We start from the raw sequence: 24372 nt of genomic DNA, 5'->3' as shown, positions 1-24372 counted from the left end.
CTAGTTGCACCAACTTAAGCTTCCTAGAAGTTATTAGTCTTTCATGTTGTCCTAGAAGAGGCTTAATCCATGTGTCCCTGAATAGCTGCTTCAAATCAGACCCACTAGTAAGTTTTCAGGCACAAATTGCTCATTCAGTTTCAATACAGCATTTCCTGTTTGATTTATATTAACATGTGACTTTATATGCTTTCAATTACGAAATTAGTTTTGGACAGTGGTTTTAAGTACCTCAGATCTTTTTCTTTACTTTGCTTATTAAGCTGAACATTAAATAAAAAATGAATGAATAAATAACCACTTTTTCTTTCTTTTTCTCTTAAATAAGGGTTTACAGTCAGGTCTTTGACTGGTCTAGATTAGTTTACTGTTTTAAGACCTCAGCTTCAGATCATACTTTGCTTTTGAGATGGCCTCATTTGTGCCTCTCTATGAGTAGTTATGATTAATGCTTCTCTGACCTGTTTTGGATCATCTTAAACCCAATTTTTGTTGTTGTTGTTGTTGTTGTTTATCTAGAGGTGTTAATTATTAACAGATTGAGTTAGTTGGCAGGGGAATGTGTAGCATGAGAATAAAGCCAGTCTTACCATTTCTTGGGCTAAAAATACTTTAAAGAACAACCTGTTGACACAGCTAGTGTGGGTTCCACCCCGGTCACTGTGGCATTGTTTCATCTGTTGACAAAATGAAGTGGATATGTCCTTTGGAAATTATGATGTTTTGTAAATTACGATGATGAGTTTTCAAATAGCTCCAGATCCACTGTGACCCTGTTCAGTGGTTACAGAAGTGATATTTATTTTATTATTATTTCTTTAATTTTGGTAAAATGATGGAATGTTATGGAGTTTTTTTTTATTTAAGCTAGAAAATAGTTTAGAAAATTGAATACTTTTTTGTATGTTAAATGTATATTTCATATCATTATGTTTTGTGCAGCTGGACTCGTGGTCTGTGATTCTGAACGGTTCGGTAGAGGTTACGTACCCTGATGGCCGCACTGAGATCCTCTGCATGGGTAACAGTTTTGGTGTTTCACCAACCATGGAGAAGGAGTTCATGAAGGGGGTGATGAAGACCAAAGTGGACGACTGTCAGGTAAGGCCATGGATGAGAATTGTCTCTTGAAACAATGCAGTCCAAATGCATAAAATGCTTTGGCTGTGTTTTGGGGTTTTTTAGGAAGCCCAAAAGTATTAACTGTCTATTTTCCAATCATTTTATATTAGCCTTAATTTATAATATAATTTATAATTTATATTATAATTAAAATAATAAGTAAGTCTCAGCCTAACAAAAGAGAATGAGCTGTAATTTATAGAGAACAAAACCTGGCTTTTAGTTGACTATGCCGATTAGAATATTTATGTAACTTGGGAGTCTAATGCGGTAATCACAGACTGCGTGTTGGCAGTTTGCTCTTTTATGTTAAAGCTACAAATTATGTATCAGTCAATAAACTCAGCTGATAATAAATGGAAAATACCACCTTTACAGTGTGTAGAATCTATCTATCTGTCTGTCTGTCTGACTGTCTGTCTGTCTATCTATCTATCTATCTATCTATCTATCTATCTATCTATCTATCTATCTATCTATCTATCTATCTATCTATCTATCTATCTATCTATATATCTATATATACATATACATATATATATATATACAGGGGTTGGACAATGAAACTGAAACACCTGGTTTTAGACCACAATAATTTATTAGTATGGTGTAGGGCCTCCTTTTGCGGCCAATACAGCGTCAATTCGTCTTGGAAATGACATATACAAGTCCTGCACAGTGGTCAGAGGGATTTTAAGCCATTCTTCTTGCAGGATAGTGGCCAGGTCACTACGTGATGCTGGTGGAGGAAAACGTTTCCTGACTCGCTTCTCCAAAACACCCCAAAGTGGCTCAATAATATTTAGATCTGGTGACTGTGCAGGCCATGGGAGATGTTCAACTTCACTTTCATGTTCATCAAACCAATCTTTCACCAGTCTTGCTGTGTGTATTGGTGCATTGTCATCCTGATACACGGCACCGCCTTCAGGATACAATGTTTGAACCATTGGATGCACATGGTCCTCCAGAATGGTTCGGTAGTCCTTGGCAGTGACGCGCCCATCTAGCACAAGTATTGGGCCAAGGGAATGCCATGATATGGCAGCCCAAACCATCACTGATCCACCCCCATGCTTCACTCTGGGCATGCAACAGTCTGGGTGGTACGCTTCTTTGGGGCTTCTTCACACCGTAACTCTCCCGGATGTGGGGAAAACAGTAAAGGTGGACTCATCAGAGAACAATACATGTTTCACATTGTCCACAGCCCAAGATTTGCGCTCCTTGCACCATTGAAACCGACGTTTGGCATTGGCACGAGTGACCAAAGGTTTGGCTATAGCAGCCCTGCCGTGTATATTGACCCTGTGGAGCTCCCGACGGACAGTTCTGGTGGAAACAGGAGAGTTGAGGTGCACATTTAATTCTGCCGTGATTTGGGCAGCCGTGGTTTTATGTTTTTTGGATACAATCCGGGTTAGCACCCGAACATCCCTTTCAGACAGCTTCCTCTTGCATCCACAGTTAATCCTGTTGGATGTGGTTTGTCCTTCTTGGTGGTATGCTGACATTACCCTGGATACCGTGGCTCTTGATACATCACAAAGACTTGCTGTCTTGGTCACAGATGCGCCAGCAAGACGTGCACCAACAATTTGTCCTCTTTTGAACTCTGGTATGTCACCCATAATGTTGTGTGCATTGCAATATTTTGAGCAAAACTGTGCTCTTACCCTGCTAATTGAACCTTCACACTCTGCTCTTACTGGTGCAATGTGCAATTAATGAAGATTGGCCACCAGACTGGTCCAATTTAGCCATGAAACCTCCCACACTAAAATGACAGGTGTTTCAGTTATTTTGTCCAACCCCTGTGTATATATATATATATATATATATATATATACTGTATATAGATATATATAACTATCTATCTATTTATCTATCTACCTATTTATCTATCTAGATACCTACCTACCTATTGACCTACCTATTTACATATGTACAGTGCCTTGCAAAAGTATTCAGCCCCCTTGAACTTTTCAACCTTTTGCCACATTTCAGGCTTCAAACATAACGATATGAAATTGTAATTTTTTGTGAAGAATCAACAACAAGTGGGACACAATCATGAAGTAGAACGAAATGTATTGGATATTTTAAACTTTTTTTTAGAAATAAAAAACTAAAAAGTGGGGCGTGCAATATTATTCAGCCCCTTTACTTTCAGTGCAGCAAACTCACTCCAGAAGTTCAGTGAGGATCTCTGAATGATCCAATGTTGACCTAAATGACTGATGGTGATAAATAGAATCCACCTGTGTGTAATCAAGTCTCCGTATGAATGCACCTGCTCTGTGACAGTCTCAGAGTTCTGTTTAAAGCGCAGAGAGCATCATGAAGACCAAGGAACACACCAGGCAGGTCCGAGATACTGTTGTGGAGAAGTTTAAAGCCGGATTTGGATACAAAAAGATTTCCCAAGCTTTAAACATCTCAAGGAGCACTGTGCAAGCGATCATATTGAAATGGAAGGAGTATCAGACCACTGCAAATCTACCAAGACCCGGCCGTCCCTCTAAACTTTCAGCTCAAACAAGAAGAAGACTGATCAGAGATGCAGCCAAGAGGCCCATGATCACTCTGAATGAACTGCAGAGATCTACAGCTGAGGTGGGAGACTCTGTCCATAGGACACAATCAGTCGTACACTGCACAAATCTGGCCTTTATGGAAGAGTGGCAAGAAGAAAGCCATTTCTCAAAGATATCTATAAAAAGTCACCTGGGAGACACACCAAACATGTGGAAGAAGGTGCTCTGGTCAGATGAAACCAAAATCGAACTTTTTGGCCACAATGCAAAATGTTATGTTTGGCGTAAAAGCAACACAGCTCATCACCCTGAACACACCATCCCCACTGTCAAACATGGTGGTGGCAGCATCATGGTTTGGGCCTGCTTTTCTTCAGCAGGGACAGGGAAGATGGTTAAAATCGATGGGAAGATGGATGGAGCCAAATACAGGACCATTCTGGAAGAAAACCTCTTGCAGTCTGCAAAAGACCTGAGACTGGGACGGAGATTTATCTTCCAACAAGACAATGATCCAAAACATAAAGCAAAATCTACAATGGAATGGTTCACAAATAAACGTATCCAGGTGTTAGAATGGCCAAGTCAAAGTCCAGACCTGAATCCCATCGAGAATCTGTGGAAAGAGCTGAAAACTGCTGTTCACAAACGCTCTCCATCCAACCTCACTGAGCTCGAGCAAGGAAGAATGGGCAAAAATTTCTGTCTCTCGATGTGCAAAACTGATAGAGACATACCCCAAGCGACTTGCAGCTGTAATCGCAGCAAAAGGTGGCGCTACAAAGTATTAACGCAAGGGGGCCGAATAATATTGCACGCCCCACTTTTCAGTTTTTTATTTCTAAAAAAAGTTCCACTTCACGATTGTGTCCCACTTGTTGTTGATTCTTCACAAAAAATTACAATTTCATATCGTTATGTTTGAAGCCTGAAATGTGGCAAAAGGTTGAAAAGTTCAAGGGGGCTGAATACTTTTGCAAGGCACTGTATCTATCTGTCTGTCTATCATCTATATATCTACCTACCTACCTATTTATCTATCTAGATACCTACCTAACTACCTATTGACCTACCTATTTACCTATGTATCTATCTACCTACCTACCCACCTGTCTATCTAGATACATACCTATTTACCTATCTGTCTTTCTGTCTGTCTATCTATATATCTACCTACCTACCTACCTATTTATCTATCTAGATACCTACCTAACTACCTATTAACCTACCCATTTACCTATGTATCTATCTGCCTACCTACCCACCTGTCTATCTAGATACATACCTATTTACCTATCTGTCTGTCTGTCTGTCTGGTTGTCTATCTATATATCTACCAACCTACCTATTTATCTGTCTAGATACCTACCTAACTACCTATTGACCTACCTATTTACCTTTGTATCTATCTGCCTACCTACCTACCTACCTACCTACCTACCTACCTACCTACCTACCTACCTACCTACCTACCTGTCTATCTAGATACATACCTATTTACCTATCTGTCTGTTGGTCTGTCTACCTGTCTGTTTGTCTATCTATCTATCTTTCTACCTACCTACCTACCTACCTACCTACCTACCTACCTACCTACCTACCTACCTACCTACCTACCTACCTATCTAGATACATACCTGTCTACCTATTTACTTGTCTATCACATATATATTATGGGGCTGCAATTACTTTGAAATCTGAACAGATTTGGTGACCAAATGTTCATATTATATATGCCATACTTAAGACTTCACACCATTCACTATTTGCATCCTAATTATACCTAATTACCCCTGTCTCTCTTAGTTTGTGTGTATAGCACAGCAGGACTATTGCTGCATCCTGAACCAGGTGGAGAAGAACATGCAGAAGGTGGAGGAGGAGGGTGAGATCGTCATGGTTAAAGAGCACCGCGAGCTTGATCGCACCGGCACTAGAAAAGGACACATCGTCATCAAGGTGAGAGAAATGAGTTATAAAACCACAGTGTTTGCTTCCCTACAGCAAAAAATCCCATCAAAACTGTAAACATAGATGCAGCTGTGCTGTCATTCAGGGGATTTTGTGCCTACTCGTGCAGTTGACATTACATAGATGTGTATTTAACATGTCCATTAATTGATTCCAGAGCACGGCATCTTGCTGAGTGGTGCACAGTGAAAGGGTAGAGTAGCACTAATTAGTGTGCACACATGGTGATTATAGGAACATGGAAAGGTCATGGCTGAACATATTAATTTACTATCACAGGGCACAACAGAGCGTCTGACCATGCACCTGGTGGAGGAGCACTCAGTGGTAGACCCCACCTATATTGAGGACTTCCTGCTTACTTACCGCACCTTCCTGTCCAGCCCCATGGTGGTGGGCAAAAAACTGCTGGAGTGGTTCCACGACCCCAGCCTCAGGGACAAGGTACACTCATGCACACACATGTCACATGCAACACGCTCATTACATGTACATGCTACCGATCCAAAATATACAAAGTGGGTTTGTTCAAAAACCTGGGGAGCTCTCTACATAGACAGCATTATACGTCATCATACATGCGCTCCCGACAAGAAGGCTGTTTGAATTCTTAGATACCTTAAAATGCTGCCTTATGAGAGCTGCCTTATTTTGAAGCTTTAAACTGCCTGAATAATTACGGAGCATCCAATGCTTCCTTAGCAGTGTACAAGTTTCATTTATTTGCAAATTTGGGCTTGTCAGTGACAATTTAATCGTTTTGTTACACAGAGGGAGATGTTAGCTTGCATGCTAGCGGGTTGTGCTGCCTCAACCCAGTTGATTACTTATTAAAATCCTCTCTACTGAGGCAGCTGCCTAGGTAGGCAGTAGACAGCAAGGCAGCTTACTAGGTTTTTGAACAGACCCCATGTGTCCAAAAGTATGTGGGCAACTCTTCTAAACATGATACAATATAAAATTAGTTATACATCAAAAAATAATGATATTAAATAAATTCAATGCTGCCGGGCACCCAGGTGGCGCAGCGGGATATTCCGCTAGCACACTAGCGCGGAGATTCTGAACTCTGCTCCCGCCCGGCAGGGCACCCTCTAGCTGACATAATTTGCAGTGCCTGCAGCAAACAAAATTGGCCATTTAAAGTATGCCGGGAGGGTAAAAAGACCGGACTAATCTGGGTGGGGTCTTCAACGCTGTGTAAGGACCTTGGTTAGTAGCCTGAGGTGCCTGTACAGGAAGTGGAGGAGCGCAGGGATCAGTATGTGGCTGTCTGCGTGGGAAACTGGCCTCATGCACGAATTCACCGAACGTGTGGGTGAATAAGAAGGGGTCAGTGTACTGCACATGCGTCAGAGGGGGCGTAAGGCAGGCGAATATACCCTCCTAGGGCACGACCGGAGTCTCCAGCAGCGGAAGACGAGTTGACTAAACTAAATTGTGAGGAAATGGGTATGCCTCCAACTCCAAAGCTTTTTGGAATGTTTGGTAAAGTACCAATTTGGGAAATGTCCTTTCCTGTTCCAGCAATTGGTAGATTGGTTGGTTTAGTGTGAGGGAACTAGTGGCCTACTCAAAGCCCTGACCTAAATGCCCTTTGAACATCTTTGGGATGAATATCATCTGACACCGGTGCCTGAATTTCTACAGACACCACCCAAAATTATGTCAAAAACCTTTCCGGAATATTAGAGGCAGTCTGGTGTTGGAATAGTTGTCCAAGCTTTTGACCATAAAGTTTACAGAAGTGGTGAGAGGGCCAGTGTGTTGGTGGTGTTCTGTTTTGGTGCTGATGGGCAGGTATGATCTATTATGTATAACAAATATGTCTATATGATGAAATGTGGATGTGTTGCTAGGTTACACGGGTAGTCTTGCTGTGGGTAAACAATCATTTCAACGACTTTGAGGGTGACCCCGAAATGACACACTTTCTTGAAGAGTTTGAGAACAATCTGGAAAGAGAGGTGAGCAATTCTCATGCATTATTTTAATCTGTTTATTAAAAACCCTTACTAAAAAAAATAAAATTTATCTGCTCTGCTTGTATGAAACAGAAAATGTACGGCCACTTAAGACTGTTAAACATTGCTTGTGCTGCCAAAGCAAAGCTGCGGGTGGTGACTTTGACCAAGCCGTCTCGTGAGGCTCCTCTGGCCTTCAGCCTTCTTGGTGGCTCTGAAAAGGGCTTTAGGATCTTTATTGAGCATGTGGAGCCTGGAAGTAAGGCTGCAGAAGCGGGACTCAAACGTGGAGACCAGGTAATTCTCCTATATTAAGCTCTTCTGCTAAACCTTAACCTCTTTTAGTACTTACTTTATGATGTTTTATTATGACTGTACATGTTGCTCTTTTAAAACTGTTATACTGTTATTGGCCTGAATCAGATGTCATTCCAATAATGCATTTAAATCAGATTTTTTACTGAATTTATGGTAACCATAAGTCCTCTTTTTCCTGGACATGTCCTCTTTTTGGGACCTAAAAAATGCGTCCGGACGGATTTGTAAATTATAAAAAATTAGGGTTTCAGTGAGTCTGCACTCACTATTCCGTGTTTCACCTTTATTTTTTTGCATTTTACCACAACAATTGCAGACCAATGGACTGCACAGCTGTCTTGTTTAAAAAGCCTTTCCCTGATTCTGAAACAGCGCACATAAAAACACAGAGGCTCCTGTCAACACCTTGATGGCACTGCATTCTGTTGCAATTGCTCAGCAAGCACTAGAAGACACACCTTACTGTGGGGTTTCTAGCAAGTAAATTAAAGTATATTAAATTAGAGTTAAAAACGCTCCAAATAAGGCACAGCGGTAAAACACGCCAGCTCACCAGAGCTGACATTTCAAACTCGTAGGCTGGGCGCCTACACTACCAACGATTGTCTGTTGTTCAAGTGGGGTGCCGGACGGGACCTCATAACTGATGCAAATACGATGTCTGCTGGCTGATTGATAGCGCCTGCACAGAGACGTTGATCAGGGTGTTGCTCTCTGTGCACAAAGCTGATCCGCGTATGAACCCGCCTCGTGCAGGTGAAAAGAATGCAGTTGGCTACTGCACACGTGTCGGACGGGGCGTGTGTAAGTCACAGCTCACCTCAAACAGGGTGGAGTTCAACATCAGTAGAGAGGAAGCATAATGCAATTGGGTAATTGGATATGACAACAATTTTTTTATTATTATTATTTAAACACTAAACACGGAATGGAAAGGAATCTAGCCATAAAGGCATTTGTTAGTTGTCTTGTTTAAAAGTAGCTGTATATGTATTATAGTTTAATAACAGAGTTGCATGGGTAGTGATGCATTTGTCAACTATTTAAACCTCTAAACCATACACGTTGCCATGGTACCACCAATTACATGAAATTACCACCCCCTTCTTCCTTCCCCCTGGACCAAGTGTCCTCTTTTTTGAAAACCAGATCTTGGTCACCCTAACTGAATTGTATTTCTGTCTGAAATTCTCAGATCTTGGAGGTGAACGGACAGAATTTCGAGAACGTGCAGCTGTCCAAAGCTAATGAGATCCTACGCAACAACACACACCTGTCCATTACTGTGAAAACAAACCTATTAGGTAAGTCAAACCGGTGTGTCAATATAAGAGGCAGAATAATTTAAACAAAAAGGAAATGTTTGTGTTTTTGAGACTGACAGAAAGGGTTGAATGTAATACTACCAGACTCTTAAGTCAAATGGTGCTTTTACTAGATGTAATACTTACTGTAATAGGAGATTTCTTGTCAATGGCCCACCCTAGTAGGATTCATCTCTTCAAATGTGGACATTTAAGCAATAGAACATAAGAGGGAGTGTGTTATTGCGCATAACATCATAGCTGTGATGTCACACACATGAGCCAAAAACCATTACTCTATTCAAGAATAAAAAATACAAAATAAAGAAACTAGTGAATTTAATGCTAAATATGCTTTAATTCTGATAATGCCGAATGTGGTTCCATAACAAAAAGAGTTGTTGCTATGCAACAGTAACAATTGCCTAGCTTGCTTTAACACAGTTTGTGTGCATGAAGCTGATTTGTTACCTTGAATTGAATTGAAACTGTATTATAATTTCTGTTAGCTATGAGCTCACAAGTTGTTTCCATTTCTTATTACAATGCCTAAAAATTATCTGTCGATAGTTTGATGGTTTTAGCTGCTTTAGCCAGGAAAAGTTAATATCTAGCTTGTTGGATCAGGCTGTTATTGTTTGGGTGTTAGGGTGCAGTGATTTTTAGTTTGCAGTTATTGGTAAGTGTAATAAAACTGCAATCTTACTTATTATAAGTCTTTCACTAGAAATTAAGGTAAACATCTGAGGAAGTGTTGATGTTTCAGCCTTTACCTTGCTTACATAAGGGTGTGGCACGGTGGCTAAGTGGGTAGCACTGTCGCCTCACAGCAAGAAGGTCCTGGGTTTGATCCCCAGGTGGGGCGGTCCGGGTTCTTCCTGTGCAGAGTTTGCTTGTTCTCCCCGTGTCTGCGTGGGTTTCCTCCGGGTGCTCCGGTTTTCTTCCCACAGTCCAAAAACATGCAGCCAGGCTAATTGGAGACACTAAATTGTCCTCTAGGTACGATGCATAAACCAGTGCATTGTAGTGCCAGTCCCAAGCCCGGCTAAATAGAGAGGGTTGTGTCAGGAAGGGCATCCGGCATAAAAACTGCCAAATCAATAATGCGGATCATGATCCGCCGCCGACCCCTAATGGGAGCAGCCAAGGAAATAGACAGCCCTTGCTTACATAAAAGAACTAAAGGCTATGTGCTAGCTTGTTATTATGTTAGGCCAAGACAGTAGCCAGCTCCTGCTTTTCATTTCTTGTCTTGAAACAGTTTTATTATGACTCGTAACATGGTTTTTGCCATCTTTTCAAGTTTTATCTGAAGGCATTATAAAACCATATTAGATATAATACTGATTAAGGATGAGAGAACTTGAGATGTGAGAGGATTAGCATATGAATGGACTTTATAGATTTAACTGGGATAATGATCTAAGATGCTCAAGTCTGTTTGGAAGTTGGCAAAAAATGGTGTTTTCTGCCACCAAAATGCATTTTAATGTTGTAGAATGGATATCGTACAAGAAGGTTTTTTAAAAACAACAGATTAAGCTATAAAAGTCTGACAATCCTTGCTTCAGTACATTTAAAATGCTGCCCTGATGTCAAAGGCTAGCTATAGAGGTCTTCTAACAGTGCAATAATTTGTGTTTCACCATGTAAGATTATACAGTGAAGATTTATAGGTGCTAAATGCAGAACTACATTCTTCCTGCATCATTTTTAGAATCTAAGTCTAGGTCTCAGTTGGTGAAACCATAATCATCTTTGTCTCAGTTTTTAAGGAGCTCCTGGCACGACCTGAGCATGAGCAGGAACAGGACCCCGATGAGGAGCTGGACAGGAAAAATGGGGCTCCCCACATTCCCAAAATTGGGGACATTAAAAAAGCGAGCCGTTTCTCCATTCCTGACTTGGCCGTAGATGTGGAGCAGGTGATGGGTCTGGAGAAAGCAAGCAAGAAAGCCAAAGCCAACACGGTGGGCGGTCGGAACAAGCTCAAGAAGATCTTTGACAAGACCCTCACAAGCATTTTACCACCTAAACCGTACAAGTAAGTAAAGTTTGATATGGAAGATCTGAAAGCAATAAAGAAAAAAAGTAAAAGAAATAGGGTACACCACTGGGTTACTGTGTAGGCATTTTAGATCATTTTAATCAACAATTACATTGAGAAACAATCACAATTGCATAATTTCTTAATTAGATTCAAGTTACAAACCCCATTTCTGGAAAAGCTGGTGATTCTGAAGAAAGGGTAATTGGCGACGACTAAAGAATATTACAGATCATTTTTGTTGTACTTTTGTCAGTTGAATAAAGGTTCTGGAAATGGGGTTTGCATTTATGCAGTTATTTTTTGTTCTTGCTAGTATTTATAATTTTTTTATATTTATTACATTAGATTTCCTCAGTACCTCCCAAAAACTGCTTAAATAAGTTATGAAAAAACAATTAAACTCTACACCCTCATAGTCACACAAACACTCTAACCACTATACACACAATAAAGAAAGCAAATCGACCCCCTACTCTGTTTAAAGACTGAATCTATTATTCAGCCATGATTTAGCAGCTTAAATTGGTGTTAATGAGCAGGCACCAACCTGTCAAGTCTGTGCTACACCCCTAACAATCAAACATATTTTATTAGAATGTCCTGTGATTTCAGCCATCAAAGAAAATTTTATAGGGTTGAGAACATAAAAGAATTGTTTGAGAAGATTCCTCCAGTTAAAATTCTTAACTTTTAGAAAGTCTTGATATAAAACAAATGATCTGAACATATAATGATTTACAGTTCCAATATCTGTCTATGCCATAAAATAGCCAATATGTTGCTGATATGGCAATAAACCCAAACAAACAAACAAACAAAATATATTGTAATGGCATGCCATAGGCCATAAACTGTATCTGGTAACCCTTGACTAATGGCTGTCTGTTATTGGTTAAAAGAAACTGCCAAAATGTGCATCCTTATTTGTAATGATTACAACTCTGTGCCAGGTTATACTGGATTAAAAATAACAGTGGTATAACGCTTTTCACTAACCGTGGTTTAATGGTTATGTAGTGATGTTGGTGTTGGCCAGTCCCAGGATGACAGCATTGTAGGAATGAAGCAGTCGAAACAGATCCCTCCTGCTCTTCCAGTTAGTGGAAACCTGTCATCCAGTAACCCTGACTTGCTTCAGTCACACCATCGCATACTGGATTTCAACAACCAGCCAGGTACCACCATAATGACTTCTACTTCGTTAGCATTAAATGCTGAATCGACAGGAAATTAACATTATGACCTTGAATAAACTTGCTGCAGATGTTTTGATTTAGTCAAAATGTAATTGCTAAAGGTCCAGTAGCTGATGTTGTGCATAATCTGCTCTTTCAGAGAACGTCTCCATCAGTGAGTACATATCTGGTTCTTGAGTGCCTCTTCGTAATCACTTTATTAATCATCTCCTCTATTTCTTCTACAATCTCTTTATGAGAGGCTGTCTGATTCTCTGTCCCTAATCTTAATTCTTGCACACAAATGTGGTGAAATCAAAAGTGCTATTTAATGGGTAACTGAAGAAGAAAGCTGGTGGCAATAATAATAAATTAACGCCGACAGGGTGCAGTCATCCCAGATGCGCTTTGCTTGCTTTCATTCACTGTTAAGTGGTACATTGCTTTAATCTTAACACTGGCCACGCTAATGCTGCCGCCATACTGATTTATTGATCCGCTGATCTGTTGTTTGCACTTCCTTTAGTGACTCATTAGTCTGGTTAAATCAGCCATGACTTATGAAGGGTGTTTCTTATTTACAAATCAATTTTTACCACACTGAAGGTCTTCAGTGCTCATCACTTTACCTGGATCCTGCATCATGAGGCCGATACTAACATGCTATACATGATTTCAAGTGTGTTTATTACATGCCTATGTATGTGTGTATATATGAAAAGTCTACACAACCCTATTTCAAAGCCACGTTTTTGTGATGATCCAAACTGAATAAAATCTTTGAGGGGAATAAATAATAAAAGTAAATGATTTATAATAAATCTTTCTGTCTTTGTGGAAGCACCTTTTGATTTTATGACAACATATGGTCTTTTTCGATTGGAGTCTATCAGCATTGCATGTCTTGACTTGGCAATCTTTGTCCACTCTTCCTTAAAAAGTGCCCCAAATCTGTCAGATTGCGAGGAGCGAGGGCATCTCCTGTGCACAGCCCATTAAGGTCACGCCACAGATTTTCAATTGAATTCAGTTCTGGACTTTGAATGGACCATTCTAACACACAGATACTCTTCTGGTGAAGCCATTCTTTTTTTATTTTGTCTGAAAGGTGAAATTCCTCTTCACCTTCAGCTTTTTTAGCAGATTCCTAAAGGTTTTGCACCAACATCGGCTGATGTTTGGAACTGTTCATATTTTCCTCCACCCTGAATAAAGCCCCAGTTCCAGCTGAAGAAAAACAGACCCAGGCCGCTCAGGTGGTGCAGCGGTAAAAACACACGCTAACACACCAGAGCTGAGATCTTGAATGCATCGTATCGAATCTCAGCTCTGCCGTCCGGCTGGGCTGAGCGGCCACATGAACAACGATTGGCCTGTTGTTCATATAGGTGTGGGGTATTAAGCCGGATAGGGACTCCGCAGAACTGATGCAACTACAATCTTTGCTGGCTGATTGATGGCGCCTGCACAGAGGCGGGGAAAAGGTGTGTTGATCAGGGTGTCTCTCTCCGTACACAAAGCTGATTCGCATATATGCACTCACCTAGTGTGGGTGAAAAAAATGCATATGGCTGCTGCCCACGTGTCGGAGGGGGAGTGGGTTCTCCTCAGATCAAAGCGGGGGTCGGCATTAGTGGAGATTAGTCGGATTTTTTGTAGTTTTTCTTTAGAATTTACCAGCCAAAACAATTTTAGTTTGTTTTTTAATTGAATTGCACAAATTATAGGTCAAATTAAGGTAAATTATTTATCTTGGTCTGATTGTATATATTCCAATAAACTGGCTTTTTAACTAAGGTTTAGACTTCCACCTTTCCACAGATCCTCAGTCTCACTCCAGCACTTTAAGAGCGTTATTTGCCTCTCGTCTCATTCTGCGACTTATTTTCTAAACAATATAGTATATCACTGTAATCACATATCATTTGCATTTTATTAGGTGTTAGTAATCTAGAAATGATTTAATGTATAGGGATGTTCAAAGGTTGTATGTTAAGTATAACTTAATGCTTAAAAGTCTTTAAACCTTGTTCTTGCTCCTTCTTAGACATGTCAGACCAGGTGCTGCGAGTCTTTAAGGCCGATCAACAGAGCCGCTACATCATGATAGGCAAGGACACCACGGCCAAGGAGGTCGTGGCTCAGGCCATCCGGGAGTTTGCCCTGACTGCTGCTCCTGAAGCTTATTCGCTGTGTGAGGTATCTGTCACCCCTGAGGGTGTGATCAAGCAGCGGAGGCTCCCGGAGCAGCTCTCTAAACTGGCGGACAGGATCCAGCTTAGTGGCAGGTAACTTTAGATTAACCCCGGTTATACAGTGTTGGGTGACTATCATCCATTACATTGCTGGTTTTGTTAGTGAGCTATACACTGCTAGATTAGGATACCACTGTAAGTAAATGTTAACCATATAGCTATGAAGGAACTATACGTCTGGCCCTTGAACTATTCTTTTTAAAACTTTTTTTACAACCTGATCGTCAGGTACTACCTGAAGAGCAACATGGAAACGGAAACTCTATGCTCGGATGAAGATGCTCAGGAGCTGCTGAGAGAAAGCCAGATCAGTCTGTTACAGCTCAGCACGGTGGAAGTAGCCACTCAGCTCTCCATGCGAGCCTTCGAGCTCTTTTGCGCCATCGAGCCCACCGAGTACATCGACGATCTGTTCAAGCTACGCACACACTCATCCGGACTCTCGAGTCTCAAGCTGTTTGAGGAGTCTATCAATCGTGAGACCTTTTGGGTAGCAACAGAGGTTCTGCGAGAACCCAACCAGCTCAAACGAATGAAGATCATCAAGCACTTCATCAAGATTGCCCTGCACTGCCGCGAGTGCAAGAACTTTAACTCCATGTTCGCCATCATCAGGTAAAAGTTAAAAAAATCTCTGAATGCTTAAATACACACTGATATTGAATGAATTGGAATGTACTGTACATATACACTTACTGAGTACATTCATTTATAATTGTATATTCTTTGTTGGCATATAGTTGACTGTTGCCATTCGTTTGCTCTGTACTCTCCCTAGTACCCTATTTATTAATCAAAAAAGACCCTAAATGACCATTTGAATGGTGGACCATTCTCAGCACAGCAATAACACTTACCAGCCTCTTTATTAGGAAAACACTGTTTGCTTTACATTTTTGGTTGGAGCACTATTCTCCTCCTAGCATAAATACACTGCCTGGCCAAAAAAAGGTCACACACACTAATATTTCGCTGGACCGCCTTTAGCTTTGATTACGGCACGCATTCGCTGTGGCATCGTTTCCACAAGCTTCTGCAATGTCACAACATTTATTTCTGTCCAGAGTTGCATTAATTTTTCCCCAAGATCTTGTATTGATGATGGGAGATTTGGACCACTGCACAAAGTCTTCTCCAGCACATCTCAAAGATTCTCAATGGGGTTCAGGTCTGGACTCTGTGGTGGCCAATCCATGTGTGAAAATGATGTCTCATGCTCCCTGAACCACTCTCACAATTTGAGCCCGATGAATCCTGGAATTATCATCTTGGAATATGCCCGTGCCATCAGGGAAGACAAAATCCATTGATTGAATAACCTGGTCGTTCAGTATATTCAGGTAGTCAGCTGACCTCATTCTTTGGGCACATAACGTTGCTGAACCTAGACCTGACCAACTGCAGCAACCCCAGATCATAGCACTGCCCCCACAGGCTTGTACGGTAGGCACTAGGCATGATGGGTGCATCACTTCAGCCGCCTCTCTTCTTACCCTGATGTGCCCATTATTCTGGAACAGGGTAAATCTGGACTCATCAGACCACATGACCTTCTTCCATTGCTCCAGAGTCCAATCTTCATGCTCCCTAGCAAATTGAAGCTGTTTTTGCCTGTTAGCCTCACTGACAAGTGGTTTTCTTAAGGCTACACAGCTGTTTAGTTCCAATCCCTTGAGTTCCCTTCACATTGTGTGTGTGGAAATGCTCTTACTTTCACTATTAAACATCTCCCTGAGTTCTACTGTTGGTTTTCTACGATTTGATTTCACCAAACGTTTAAGTGATCGCCGATCACAATCGTTCAAGTTTTTTTCCGACCACATTCCTTCCTCGAAGATGATGTTTCCCCACTGTCCTTCCACTTTTTAATAATGCGTTGGACAGTTCTTAACCCGATTTTAGTAGTTTCAGCAATCTCCTTAGATGTTTTCTCTGCTTGATGCATGCCAATAATTTGACCCTTCTGAAACAGATTAACATCTTTTCCACGACCACATGATGTGTCTTTCGACATGATTGTTTAACAAATGAGAAGCTACTCACTGCATCAGTTAGGGTTAAATAACTTGTTGCCAGCTGAAACATAATCACCTATGCAGTAATTATCCAATGGGAGGCTCCTACCTATTTGCTTGGTTAATTCCAGGCGGTGACCTTTTTTTTGGCCAGGCAGTGTATTTAGGTGGTAAAAAATCCCAACAACAGTGCTGGACCTGCTCCACCTACACTAATAAAACACACCCTACAATGCACATTCACTGCCATGTAAGTGTTGCTGTGCTAAGAAAGGTTCACTGTTTAAATGACATATGGTCCTATAGAGGATTGATTAATAGGGTGCCGGGAGGTGACAAAGTGTAACAGATGGACTACCATCAGTAAATATATACCAATGATTTTTTTTCAGTATGGTGGAAGTAAAATAATCAATGAATGTACATAGCAGAATATATATATATATATACACACCGATCAGGCATAACATTATGACCACCACTCACTGTCCATTTTATCAATGGTCAGGACCCCCACAGGACCACTACAGAGTAGGTATTACTTGGGTGGTGGATCAATCTCACCACTGCAGTGACACTGACATGGTGGTGGTGGTGTGTTAGTGTGTGTTGTGCTGGTATGAGTGGATCAGACACATTAATGCTGATGGAGCATCTCACTGTCACTGCTGGACTGAGAATAGTCCACCAACCAAATATATCCAGCCAACAGCGCCCCATGGGCAGCATCCTGTGACCACTGATGAAAATCTAGAAGATGACCAACTCAAACAGCAGCAATAGATGAGTGATCGTCTCTGACTTTACATCCACAAGGTGGACCAACTAGGTAGGAGTGTCTAATAGAGTGGACTGAGTGGACACGGTATTTAAAAACCCCAGCAGCACTGCTGTTTCTGATCCACTCATACTAGCACAACACACACTAACACACCACCACCATGTCAGTGTCACTGCAGTGCTGAGAATGATCCACCACCTAAATAATACCTACTCTGTGGTGGTCCTGTGGGGGTCCTGACCATTGAAGAACAGGGTGGAGCTGGACTTGTATATAAATATATGACCAGGTTTAAGGACTGGGCTTTTACATTTTTTACATTTTTGGCATTAAGCAGACGCTTTTTTCCAAAGCAACTTACTGTACTGTGACAGTATACAGTCTAAGCAATTGAGGTTAAGGTCCACAGTGACAACCTATCAATGGTGGGCATATCAGTGACCTTTTAATTACTAGTGCACTACTTTAACCACTAGTTTACCACTGCCCTGGACTTGAAGAGCACTGGGTTCTGGATGTGAAATGATATTCTCTGTATTATCTGCATCAAGGAAGTTTAATTAGTTAATTAATGATTAATTAATAGTGGTACATGTAAAAGCTTATTTTGATAATTATGATTACAGTTATGAAAAGGCAATGGGCAGCACAACGGCACAACCATGCACAGCAACATGGGTCCAGTAGAGCTAGTTGGAGTCTCAACGTCTTTCCATGTTTCATGTTTATCTGTGTCCTTATGGGCTCCAAACAATGCTGAAAGTAGACTGACTAATATAAATTAAAAAATGTTAATTATACATAACGAAGGGCTAACATGGCTTGGACAGTGAGATAATTGTTTCAGTTAGGGATGTAACGATACACTCTACCCACGATGCGATACGATTCATGATACTGAGTTCACGATATGATTTTTGCCTGATTTTTTTTTAACAAAATGAAATTGAACACAAATTATGACAAAGTTTCTTTTTATTATTTTTCTTTAAAAAATAATAAAATAAAATACTGTATTTGTGCTTATCTTTTATTTATCTAAATAATGAATGCCTTTTTATTTCTGAGGTAGGTACAAACTATGCCAAATAATGCTTATTGTGTAAAAAAACTGAAATTAAATTTTAAAACAAATCCAACATTATATAAATAAATGAATAATTCAAATAAAGAAAGTATCCTCACATAAGTAATGGAAAATCCCCTACTTGGCAACTTTGTGAAGCGACATCAACCAGGCGAGGTGAATTGTGCCAGTGCCCTCTGCTGTTTAAAGTAAATATCGATTAATCTTAAATGAATAACCGATTCGAATCGTGGCACATGTGCACTGATTTTTAACTGTCTTGTGGTGCATCATTACATCCCTAGTTTCAATATTTTATTCATTTGTTTAATTCACCTCTAAAGTGTCAGATTTCATCCTGTGTGTTTGCAGTGGTCTGAATTTGGCTCCAGTATCTAGAATGCGAGGAACGTGGGAGAAGCTTCCCAGTAAGTATGAGAAGCTGTTCAGCGACCTACAGGATCTGTTCGATCCGTCCAGAAACATGGCCAAGTACAGGAACGTCCTAAACAGCCAGAACCTGCAGCCTCCAATCATTCCTCTGTTCCCTGTTATCAAGAAAGACCTGACCTTCCTCCATGAGGGTGAGATTCAGTTTATTTACAATGATATTAACAGTGACACTCTTTAATATGTTTATTGGCATGCACTTTAAAAACTCTTCCAAAAGTATGTGGACACCTGACTAAGTTGTGGTTGATTGTGCTATTTCAAAACCATGGCTGTTAACTTATTTTAAATTGTTTTTGTGTGAATTTAGTTAGTTAAAAGAGCAGTTGTCAGGTTAAATTCCAATTCATCCCAATGATGTTCAGTGGAGTTTAAATTGAAGTCAGGGCTTAAATTCACCAAACCATGTCTTTATATGAGGGATCTTCAAAAAGTTTTAGCACTTTTATATTTTGGTTGGAAACAGTAAGGGTGGGAGGAGTAGTCATTTGCCGTGTCTGAGAGAGAGCTTATAGTCTGGATTTAGCGCCATCTGATTTCCACCTTTTTGGACCGCTCAAAGAAGCTTTAAGGGGAAGAAGATTTTCATGTGACGATGATATATAAGCAGCGGTGCCTCAGTGACTATGCACTCAACCAAAAACATTTTTGCTGATGGCATAAAACGTTGGTACAACAAAAATGCCTTGGGAGGTGACTATGTAGAAAAGTGATGTAATTTGTTTTTGAAATCAATAGAGTAAATAGAGTTTTAAATAAGTGCGGAAACTTTTTGAAGAACCCTCGTAGACCTTGCTTTGTGCACAGAATCTTGGAAAATAATGAATTTTCAAAACGCTCAGGTAGCGCAGCGGTAAAATACGCTAGCACAACAGAGCTGGGATTTCGAATACCACGTATTACATCTCAGCTCTGCCATCCAGCTGGGCTGGGCTGGGCGACCACATAAACAACAATTGGCTGTGTTTCAGGGATGGGAAAGCCAGACCAGGGTTACTCATAACTGGTGCAATTACGACCTCTGCTGGCTGATTGATGGCATCTGCACAGAGTTGGGAAATAATGCTGATCAGGGTGTGTCTCTCCATGCACAAAGCTGATCCGCATATGAACACGCCATGAACACACCTCATGCAGGTGAAAAGAGGCCGTCGGTACTGCTCACGTGTCGGAGGGGGCATGTGTCAGTTGCGAAGCTCATCAGTCAGCAGTGGAGGGTTGTATCGGTAGAGGTGAAGCGTAATGCAACCAGTGTAATTGGATATGACTAGATTAGAGGAGAGAATTGCATGGAAAAATCAGAAAAAAAGAGGGAAAAATAATAATAATGAATTTTCTATCATTCATTTCATCCTTTTTGGAATGGGTGTGACTGAAACACCTAAACTCAATCATTACAAGGGATGTCCACATATTTTTGGCCATAAACTGAGTGAATGTCAGTAGAATTATAACTGCAAGTATTGGGTTCCAATGCTATGTTTTTCTTTATTTTAACTCCAGGCAATGACTCCAAGGTGGATGGCTTGGTAAACTTTGAGAAGCTGCGCATGATTGCTAAAGAAATCAGACATGTGGGCAGGATGGCTGCGGTCAATATGGACCCTGCGCTCATGTTCCGCACCAGGTGGGTTCATTCAGCCAGACCCACATCTGTGGGACTCCAGGTCTTTGGCCAAATTTGTCTTCCATTTAGACTGCACTCCACTGAAGAGCTTTTGGTGCACTTTATCACGCGTGTGTTTATAAACGTGCTGTATGTAGAGTCACGGCTTTCACAAGTGTTTGCTGTTTTATCATGCTGAAAGAATTGTTGTGTCTCTGTGGGCCGATGCAGCCCACCTTGGTATCCTTGTCTTTTTCTCGTCATCTAAGCAAATCTCTTTTTGTCTTTGCTTTCCTCTCTCACTCCCACCTGATCCCTGTCTCTGAATATATCTCTGAATCTTTGTCTATCCTTACATCCCTCTATGTCCCTTTTCTCTCAACCTTCTGCCCTACACATCACTGTTCATGGTTCTGCCTTACAGGAAGAAGAAGTGGCGGAGTTTGGGGTAAGTTTGGTGACTTTTTGCCCCATGCATTCTTGCCTTCATGCACTCCTTCTTTTTCATCTTTAATTTCAGAAAAATCTTTAATTTCAGAAACAGCTTTAAGTTCTTTCTTTTTGTTTTCTCTCGATATAACTTGCCACCTTTACTGAGAGTGTGATGCTGTCACTTTTGCTAGTCCGGGTCATTTTAAAGAACTTACACTCATATAAAACATTTACTAAGGGAGTTTTCACACCTGCAAATTTGAGTCTGATTAAATCCTGTTCGTTTCCCCCATTGTATGATTTGTTTGGGTAGATGTGAACACAGTAAGCACACCTGGGTGTGGAGCATAACATCTGCACCAAGACTATTGTGAGGAGGTTGTCTCAGTCCGGTCCCAAACAAACAATAGAAGAAGAAGACCATGGGTCTGTTTGAAAACCTAATGAACTGCCTTGCTGTCTACTGCCCACATAGGCAGCTGCCTTAATAGAGAGGATTCTAATAAATCATCGACTTACAGCGTTTACATCAGTTTTTGCTTACTAAGCTAACACAGTTAGCTTCAGGCCATTCAAACCAATGGGATGAGGTGGCACAATGTGCTAGCATGTCAACTAACGTCTCTGTCCATGTAGCAAAAACGGTTAAATTGTCACTGATGAGCCTAAATTTTTAGTTTATTTACATTTTAAAAGAACTCCGTTCGTTGCCCCAAAAGTTGTGCCGCACTGAATGCTGGGATTGCCTTCACCGCTAAGGCAGCATGAAATGCTTCCTCGCAGTGTTAATTTTGACAGCAAATTTTAATTTAGTTTTAGTCATAGTCTTTTGACTAAAATGTAATTTAGTTTTAGTCATAATTTAGTCATCTGAATTGTTTTAGTTTTAGTCTAGTTTTAGTCGACTAATTATCATAAGAATATAGTCGACTAAATCTACAGTTGATTCAGTCGACTAAAATACATATTTGTTTGTTTAGTAGGATTTTAACGTCATGTTTTTACACATTGGTTACATTCATGACAGGAACGGTAGTTATTCATTACACAAGTTTATTCGATTCTCAAGGTTATATCAAACACAGTCATGGACAAATTTAGTATCTTCAATTCACCTCACTTGCATGTCTTTGGACTGTGGGAGGAAACCGGAGCTCCCGGAGGAAACCCACGCAGACACGGGGAGAACATGCAAACTCCACACAGAAAGGACCCGGACCGCCCCACCTGGGGTTCGAACCCAGGACCTTCTTGCTGTGAGGCGACAGTGCTACCCACTTAGCCACCGTGCCACCCTAAAATACATATAAAGGGTGTAAAATGTAAATGCTTTTTTATCAGTTCCCTTAAATTATTTAAGTCATTATATACACTTACACAAAATGAAAAATTTTTAACCAGTTATGGAATATTATTAATGTTTGAATGTGCAATACACACAAAACCAGATGTAACTTATTTCAAACATCTTTATTTACATGACCTTGCTTATTGAGCGTAACAATAACAAAAGATTAATGACCAGTAGGCCTGCTCTGCCTGAAAAATACAGGGGTTGGACAATAAAACTGAAACACCTGGTTTTAGACCACAATAATTTATTAGTATGGTGTAGGGCCTCCTTTTGCGGCCAATACAGCGTCAATTCGTCTTGGAAATGACATATACAAGTCCTGCACAGTGGTCAGAGGGATTTTAAGCCATTCTTCTTGCAGGATAGTGGCCAGGTCACTACGTGATGCTGGTGGAGGAAAACGTTTCCTGACTCGCTTCTCCAAAACACCCCAAAGTGGCTCAATAATATTTAGATCTGGTGACTGTGCAGGCCATGGGAGATGTTCAACTTCACTTTCATGTTCATCAAACCAATCTTTCACCAGTCTTGCTGTGTGTATTGGTGCATTGTCATCCTGATACACGGCACCGCCTTCAGGATACAATGTTTGAACCATTGGATGCACATGGTCCTCCAGAATGGTTCGGTAGTCCTTGGCAGTGACGCGCCCATCTAGCACAAGTATTGGGCCAAGGGAATGCCATGATATGGCAGCCCAAACCATCACTGATCCACCCCCATGCTTCACTCTGGGCATGCAACAGTCTGGGTGGTACGCTTCTTTGGGGCTTCTCCACACCGTAACTCTCCCGGATGTGGGGAAAACAGTAAAGGTGGACTCATCAGAGAACAATACATGTTTCACATTGTCCACAGCCCAAGATTTGCGCTCCTTGCACCATTGAAACCGACGTTTGGCATTGGCACGAGTGACCAAAGGTTTGGCTATAGCAGCCCGGCCGTGTATATTGACCCTGTGGAGCTCCCGACGGACAGTTCTGGTGGAAACAGGAGAGTCGAGGTGCACATTTAATTCTGCCGTGATTTGGGCAGCCGTGGTTTTATGTTTTTTGGATACAATCCGGGTTAGCACCCGAACATCCCTTTCAGACAGCTTCCTCTTGCGTCCACAGTTAATACTGTTGGATGTGGTTTGTCCTTCTTGGTGGTATGCTGACATTACCCTGGATACCGTGGCTCTTGATACATCACAAAGACTTGCTGTCTTGGTCACAGATGCGCCAGCAAGACGTGCACCAACAATTTGTCCTCTTTTGAACTCTGGTATGTCACCCATAATGTTGTGTGCATTGCAATATTTTGAGCAAAACTGTGCTCTTACCCTGCTAATTGAACCTTCACACTCTGCTCTTACTGGTGCAATGTGCAATTAATGAAGATTGGCCACCAGACTGGTCCAATTTAGCCATGAAACCTCCCACACTAAAATGACAGGTGTTTCAGTTTCATTGTCCAACCCCTGTATATGCATTGTTCATAACAAATTGCATATTACATTCTTTATAAAACTGAGTACCATAAAAGCAGCTCACGACGTCAAATGAGAAATGTGTCCATATATCGACTCTCCTCTTTCTCCCTGTTGACATTGTGGAGTTAATCTAGTTCCATGAGTAAAGACAGTTCACAGGCTAGTCTGGTCTTCCCGGGTTCAGATCAAATTTGTGCGAGTGTGCTCTTAACGCGGTACTGCAAAAGATTAGTACTGATTGGATGGCTACCCGGCTTGTCCCGCCCCTCCACATATGCTAAAGTAGTTTTGATTGGATCTCTTCCTAACTTGTCCCTACCTTCCACAAAACTAAATCAGTTCTGATTGGATGTCGTCCCTGCCAAACATTTTCGTCTCGTTTTTATTCGTTGACGAAAGTGTCGATTCATTTCGTCATAGTTTTTATCTTTTTTTGTAGTTTCTATTTAGTCATCGTCTCGTTTTCGTCATGAAAAAAAGGTTCGTTGACGAAAACTA

General features: G+C 41.0%; 1 protein-coding gene across 7 annotated transcripts in view; it reads left to right on the top strand.

The window, feature by feature from the left end:
* The window catches only part of rapgef2b (Rap guanine nucleotide exchange factor 2b), a 189654-nt gene that overhangs the window by 151591 nt on the left and 13691 nt on the right, over positions 1-24372 (top strand). For 5 of the 7 annotated variants that reach the window (XM_063000661.1, XM_063000660.1, XM_063000659.1 and 2 more), the window contains 14 exons: positions 943-1101; positions 5466-5618; positions 5910-6074; positions 7490-7597; positions 7688-7891; positions 9108-9216; positions 10984-11260; positions 12284-12441; positions 12602-12616; positions 14489-14729; positions 14925-15311; positions 18931-19142; positions 20512-20635; positions 21039-21062. In XM_063000661.1, the coding sequence (XP_062856731.1) occupies positions 943-1101; positions 5466-5618; positions 5910-6074; positions 7490-7597; positions 7688-7891; positions 9108-9216; positions 10984-11260; positions 12284-12441; positions 12602-12616; positions 14489-14729; positions 14925-15311; positions 18931-19142; positions 20512-20635; positions 21039-21062 (2336 nt within the window). The remainder of the gene's footprint in view (positions 1-942; positions 1102-5465; positions 5619-5909; positions 6075-7489; positions 7598-7687; positions 7892-9107; positions 9217-10983; positions 11261-12283; positions 12442-12601; positions 12617-14488; positions 14730-14924; positions 15312-18930; positions 19143-20511; positions 20636-21038; positions 21063-24372) is intronic. The other 2 variants (XM_063000656.1, XM_063000658.1) reach the window with 2 other exon arrangements.

Source organism: Trichomycterus rosablanca, chromosome 8 (genome assembly GCF_030014385.1).
Source record: "Trichomycterus rosablanca isolate fTriRos1 chromosome 8, fTriRos1.hap1, whole genome shotgun sequence".
NCBI classification, from domain to species: Eukaryota; Metazoa; Chordata; class Actinopteri; order Siluriformes; family Trichomycteridae; genus Trichomycterus; species Trichomycterus rosablanca.
Note: the sequence above shows the minus strand (reverse complement) of the source record. Positions and strands in the feature narration are given on the sequence as shown.